This window comes from Pollachius pollachius (assembly GCF_949987615.1).
Source record: "Pollachius pollachius genome assembly, chromosome: 19".
NCBI lineage: Eukaryota > Metazoa > Chordata > Actinopteri > Gadiformes > Gadidae > Pollachius > Pollachius pollachius.
This window is the reverse complement of record NC_136952.1, coordinates 8,585,371-8,591,737: the sequence shown is the minus strand read 5'-3', so window position 1 is coordinate 8,591,737 and position 6,367 is coordinate 8,585,371. Positions and strand designations below refer to the sequence as shown.

The following is a 6,367-nucleotide window of genomic DNA, read 5'->3' as shown; positions in this document are numbered from 1 at the left end:
GGTTCAACAGACGAAGAATAACGAATAATGAAACTCTATCTACTTAGTAGGAACTATGGTCTGTCGATAATGACTATGTTATGCCTAATATATTATTTTCATTAAACATAATAAAATATTCATATTTTTTCATCTGAACTTTTATCGGAAGTCCACACAAATGTAGGTCAGTGTAGTTTAATGAGCATCCGTAATAATTAAAAATACAAAAGTAAACCAATACTAAATCCCACCAGAAACCTAGTCTACCTAACATCACCATGTAGGCCTAGATTCAAAATTTTATTTTAGAAAGCACAAACCACACTTATTTCTTTACAAAACCAAGACTGAGCTGAACAAAGTAGCGCAATTTTTTTCGAATTATATCTTCCCCTTGCCCTTACACCCTGAAATAACATTTTTAGTGGCTCAAAAACCAACTGCCAGGCAAACTAGCTAAGGAATTCCCACACATCCCAAGAGGGGCTACAAGACAGCAGCTCATTTCCTAAAAAGGAAGTGAACAAAATGAAAGAATCAAGGAAGTTACTCTGTGAACCATAAGCTAAAGACACAAGGGCTTGACATATTTGCCTTCTAGTTAGAGGATATTACACTATCTGCCTTTACCACAACCATCTGAAAAAAGACACATAGCTTTGTCACACTCTCGGTATTGCATGTTGAAAGTATGAGCGCGTTGAACCAAGTTCAAAGACAATTGAAACCCACCCACAACGACACAAAGGCACACACCACAGAATAACCACATGCAACAACCCCCTTTGTTGAAGCAGTGGAACACAGTTACTACAAAGGAAGTTTGATAACAAATCTTCACTTGATTTAACTTTCCTTTTCCAAATTTTTCCAATAGATCCTCTTTTACATTAACAACCAAATATGCAACACACTGTACACTTTACAGTAGAAATGGGATCCCCACATTACACATCACATCACGTCTCTCCCAGAGCAGTAGTGATTCTAAACATCAAACTGAACATAGACATCAAGAGAGGGGGGAACTGAGCAGTTCGCTTCCGGTCTCCAGTTACTGACAAGTCCCTACCGTGTGTGTGTGTGTGTGTGTGTGCGTGTTCTTGGGAATGTGAGTGGACAGGTCAAGATGGATGGGTGGTCTTTCCTTGGCAGGCCCTCTCTTACCGCAGATAACATCAGCGGTAGAAGGCTGTAGATGTTTGTATGGCTCTGAGAATGTCCTGATATAGCAGTGTAGGCAACTCTTCTATTCACCCGAAAAAATGTTGGTTTTGGCCTAAATCGGTCACATATTTTCACCGCTATCATACTGCTAGGAACTGTGAAGTATTTAACAAGCTGCAGGGTGTTAAGTATGTTTGATGCAGAACCCATTTGTGAATTTTCATAAGGAGGCCCAAACACTCTCTCCTGTCTCAACAGAGCAACACCAATAAGTTATTAATGAAAGAAAATAAAGGAATAATGACAAATCTGACTATTAATCATGTAACAATGTGCAAGCAGGGTATATGCATTGGAATGTGTATCTATAAACGGTCCTCTTTAGGTAAATAATATCCCATTACAAGTCCATTCCTGTTAAGCGTGACATACTGTCAAGTGAAAGAGTCAGTGCTGCTATCTATGGGTGAGTTTGAGAGATGCAGCCGTGGACTTCAGATTGAACTTCTTCAGTACTGTTAAGCTTGATAGGGGCCTTGTCTCACAGAACCAGACCTCATGGTTTAAAGAACCGGCGCGGTTGGTTGGTACCTAGCAGGTACCCAAAATGCAGGTACTAATAATTTTCTTAAGACATTGCGATATTTGGCCTATTGCACCAAAAAAAACAAAAATGCATTTAATGCCACACGTAGTGAATGGTGAAACCTTATCTGCATGAGAGTTTACAGTGCATGGCATAGGTCCTTTAAAGCCACATTCCTTAAATAGTGAATTGAGTATTTCTCCCCCCTCCTGACTCAGTTCCTTGGATCATATTTAACAGGGTCAGCTGTGCTGGGCGTCCCGTAGTAGACTCTACGTTTGAGTGTCTCAACGGCAGCTGTCCCCTTCTGGGGCGTAGGGGGGCTTCCCCTAATCCCTGCCCCGACTGGGACGGAAGGACCCCCGGACGTTGTGTAAGAGGGTTTCCCAGTTAAAGTGGAAAACCATCATCTACTCCAGAAGCTTGTTGGAGACTTTGTCGTGACCATTTGGTTCCTGTTTTTGTAAGGAAGCGTTGGTAATTGAGTTTTAGAGCACTGTTTCCCAACATTGAGGTGCAGACTACATTTGCCGTTGCAAGGCTATGCACATGGGGTCATGGGAAATTGCTGATTTATAAGCTGTAAATATTGGATAAAACATTTTGGAATAAAACAATAATTTCAAAGGTTTTAAATTACATATCTTATAGGCCCCTGACTCCTGTATGTATACCAACAAACAGACACTCTGATCATTTAATGTGGTGCTTTACACATCTGCTCACTGGGTCATTGATATTACAGGCAGATGTGGATTTGGTTAAACCGATGTTTGGGAATGGAAACAGATGTACAAAACTGTCAAAAATGTCAGATGTGAAGATGAGGTCACAGCCCAAAAATGTTTCAGAACCCCTGTTTTACAGTAAGTTGCTTTACTTTGTACGTGGTATGTTTAAACAATGGGTTTGAAATTGTAAACAATTTTATCAACAAAATCACTGTATCTATTAAAACATTTTTGTTTATGTCATCAGATAAGACATGATATTGTTCCTTTTTTCAAAATAAGGGCTATACTATTGAAACAGATGGTTTCGTAATCAAATCATCCTTCTGTGGTTTTTGCTAGTATCCTGACTCTTGGCAACATTCAATATGTCCATATATGGGTTTCTTCGGCTTGGTGTTTAGTTCTTAGAATCTGTTTTACTTACTATGGCCCAAAATAAGTCTTTTGTCAGGCTGACCGGTTAGATGGAGTTCACTACACAAATGTTGGTAATACTATAAGGTTACTAGAATATTCAAATTCTAGTTACCATTCAGCAGTTAATAAGGTGGAGGCTAAAATGCATGAATCAATAACCATAAACCCATTGGAAAATATAAACACATTTATTCAATTGAAAAGCGGCATAAGAGTGAAGCAAAAACATCTACAATGAAGTACAAAAATATTTCTCAAAAATAATTATCGCTTAAAATATCAACACAAAAACCAAACTCAAACCCACTTTAAACCAACCACGGCACTGCCTACATTCCGCACTGAATGAATCGCAGCCAGCACGAAATGCATCACACACACACGCACACACACACACACACACACACACACACACACACACACACACACACACACACACACACACACACACACACACACACACATCCACATTCAGACACACTCCTACAGCAGATATAGTGTGTATTGTGAGGAGTTCACTTCTCAGGAGCCAGCATGGGGCTCGCTGTGAAGGAGGATAGTCCTGTTTTCTCGGCTATCCACTGGTTGTAATTGGTTACCATGGTGTACACACCTGGCCGGTTCTCCCTTGCGCAACCGTCACCCCAGCTGACAATGCCGAAGAGGTACAGCCTGTCATCTACTTCACACACCAGAGGTCCTCCTGAGTCTCCCTGTGGTAAACAAGAAGAAGGAGCAGGAAAAAAAAACATGAAAAAAACATGATAATCCTCAACTCCTCTTATCAGGTTTGGACTTGCGTGATACATACCTCACACGCATCTTGACTCCAATCCGGACGAGCAGCACAAAACATATTCCCTGTGATCAGGTGGCCGTAGTAGTCCTTATCCTGACACACATCCTGAGCCAAGAGAAGGACCTTGGCTTGTCTGAGGTACTGGGAGTTATACCACAGGCCTGGAGAAATCCAACACAAAACAACCCTTTTTAGGAGAGCTGTTCACAGATCGGCCAGGTTCTGTACAAGTATATGTGCATGGAACTTGTAGGTAATGCACCTTGCTGCTCTTTTCCATAGCCTGCTATCTCACATTGGATCCCTGACTGAAGCCTATCTCCAGGCGGTGGCAGACAGACCGTCCTGACTGTCCTGGTCTCATTTGCACACTGCCCAGGCCTCCCCTTCAACCTTAGCAGAGCTGGAGAAAAGCAGATCATAAGAAACTCAAATTCAAAGAGTAAAACAAAAATTGTATGTAAGTATGTCGTAAGTAATCCTACCAATGTCATTGTTGTAGTTCCCCTCGCTGTTGTCAAAAGCCTCGTGGACAAACACTTCATCCACCCGGAACGCCTGCTCGGAGTATGGCACAGTCTCGTTCAATGCACTCTTCCCCAAAATGACGGATAGGCGTCGAGCTTTGGTCGCCGCACTGGGTCGGGAAAAAACACACAAATGAGTATTGAATATCAGGATCGTCCCGCCAACCATTGCACCTGCTGACCAGTGACTGCTGGTGTTGAGCATGTCCCGGTTCTCACCCTTCCGGGAAGCAGTGGGCGGCCGTCAACACCCAGCAGGGGGAGATCAGGCTTCCCCCGCACCGGAATAGCCTCTGCCTGGATTTGCTCCTCCAGAATATTGCAGCCACCCATGGATGGGATTCCACAGTGGCTATGGTCCCGCCCACGATCTTCATCTGCCTGCTGTTTCGCCGGCCACATGTTGATGCTGCGTGAGAAAAGGAACACTCTTTAGACCCTTCTTGGAAAAGAGTACATGTTGTTAGAGAAGAACCTCAAATGAAGTATCTCGAACACATGGACCTTACCTCTTGGTGGTTTAGGGGATGGATTCAAAGTTGGGGAAGGATATTCCGAAGAATCACCTTTAACATCACAATGTGAAAATTCAGCCAACGGAGATGAGAATAATTAAATGTATAGGTTACTCACATCTGTACATCTGTACATCTGTACATCCTTACCAAGCAAAGCAGACTTACCTGGCTGAACGCTGCAGCGGGGAATTCGGCAATACTCTGGGGCTTGGGTGCCATCCTTCAAGACGTAACACCAGGGACGCAGTCTGAACTGTAGATTTCTGGGGGAACCCAAAAATGTAATTAGAGATCCGGGCCAATTAGTCCCATAGTGAAGAGTCTTTTGAGTGTATTGGCGTCCGACCTGCAGTAGTTGTGTCTTCCTGAATTCACATCTGATGACAAGAAGGACTCTCTGGTATGTAAGTCCCATTCCAGACATGTTCTCCCGCTCCTTGATGTGGACCTGGTGCCTCTGTAGAACAGCCCCATGCCGTTAATACAGCTGTCACTGGAGTCTATAGATAGGGAATGGCCCAAATGGTACAGAAAGGATTTTAACAACTAATTTATGAGAAAGGGGAAGTTTTAGAGAGCAGAATTAAAGCAAGAAGTTTCACTTACCAGTTTCACAGTTGTCACCTACAAAACCATCAGGGCACAAGCAAAACATGTGATCTTCTCCTAGCAGAGATGGAACAGAAGTGCCCCCATTTTGGCAGATTCCTCCTGAAAAAGATGAATAAAGACAAGTTTTAGATATGCCTCTCTCCTGGATGCAGAGGAACCAGATAACCTTCCAGAGAGCTTCAAGAAAGAAAAGGTGGCTTACCTGAACGTCCATATAACACTGACCTCTCTTTCCTTAATAATCCCTAAAGAGATACAGAAGAAGATTACTTTAAGACTTATTAAAAACAGGCAAAAACATTTACTTTTCAAGAATACAAAGTGCAATGTAATTTTGTTAAAAGCAATGAATGATCCTCCTTACTGCATCTGTGGTGGATAGTGCGGCCAGGGCGCACAAAAGAAAACCAAGCCTTTTTGTTACGTGCATTTCGTCCTAGCAGAGAGAATCAGGTCCAGATGAGAGACTACGGATCCACATCTGCATGACTGTGCTTGCAGGGTCTGTTATGTCTTCTGAGTTGTACATGTGTTAGGCGGGGAAAGAGATATGATTGGCTTACGACAAAAAAGACTTGGTTACTGCCCACTTAGTGTGAAGAAATCTTTTGGCAGACCCAAATCGGATGAGTCATCAAAACAAAATCCATAATTCTTTACTTGAAAATAAGGAAATGTGTTAAGTATATTTAAGTATGTTTACATACAAACAAATTACTATCTTACACTCCAATACCTGTTAATAAAACAGTTGATAATCAGTTGATAGTGATGTCTAACTGTTAAGTATTATAATTGAGTACACTGAGTTTTAGCATTGGATATTTTGTTTAGTGAAACCATAAAGATAGTATATTTTAAATACTGCAAATATCAGTATTAAGAGGACATGCTGTATGCTATTGTGCCGATGCTTCTAAATGGCTACTGATCGGTTGGTGTCATTATATAATATGTAATATACATTACATTAGTTGCAGCTAAAACAAAAAACATCAGTTGTTAAATCCTGAAGGACTGGCCAT

At 41.8% G+C, this 6,367-nt stretch overlaps 1 protein-coding gene across 1 annotated transcript; it reads right to left on the bottom strand.

The window, feature by feature from the left end:
* Nucleotides 1-3,067: 3,067 nt before the first annotated feature.
* plaub (plasminogen activator, urokinase b) lies at nucleotides 3,068-5,836 on the bottom strand. Its single transcript, XM_079757344.1, has 11 exons — nucleotides 5,707-5,836; nucleotides 5,545-5,587; nucleotides 5,337-5,441; nucleotides 5,077-5,230; nucleotides 4,896-4,993; nucleotides 4,722-4,778; nucleotides 4,432-4,621; nucleotides 4,171-4,322; nucleotides 3,948-4,088; nucleotides 3,698-3,846; nucleotides 3,068-3,599 (listed from the first exon to the last, which is right to left on the bottom strand). Exons 1-11 carry the CDS (start codon nucleotides 5,770-5,772, stop codon nucleotides 3,402-3,404), a joined length of 1,353 nt encoding a protein of 450 aa, XP_079613470.1. The 5' UTR covers nucleotides 5,773-5,836; the 3' UTR covers nucleotides 3,068-3,401.
* Between the last annotated feature and the right edge of the window lie 531 nt (nucleotides 5,837-6,367).

Excerpts from the sequence above, each read along its gene's own strand:
- plaub (XM_079757344.1), bottom strand. The coding sequence starts at position 5,772 with ATGCACGTAACAAAAAGGCTTGGTTTTCTTTTGTGCGCCCTGGCCGCA. Across the intron at positions 4,994-5,076 it reads GGAAGACACAACTACTGCAG|AAATCTACAGTTCAGACTGC; the intron begins GTCGGACGCCAA and ends GGGTTCCCCCAG. Across the intron at positions 4,089-4,170 it reads GAACTACAACAATGACATTG|CTCTGCTAAGGTTGAAGGGG; the intron begins GTAGGATTACTT and ends GCTTTTCTCCAG.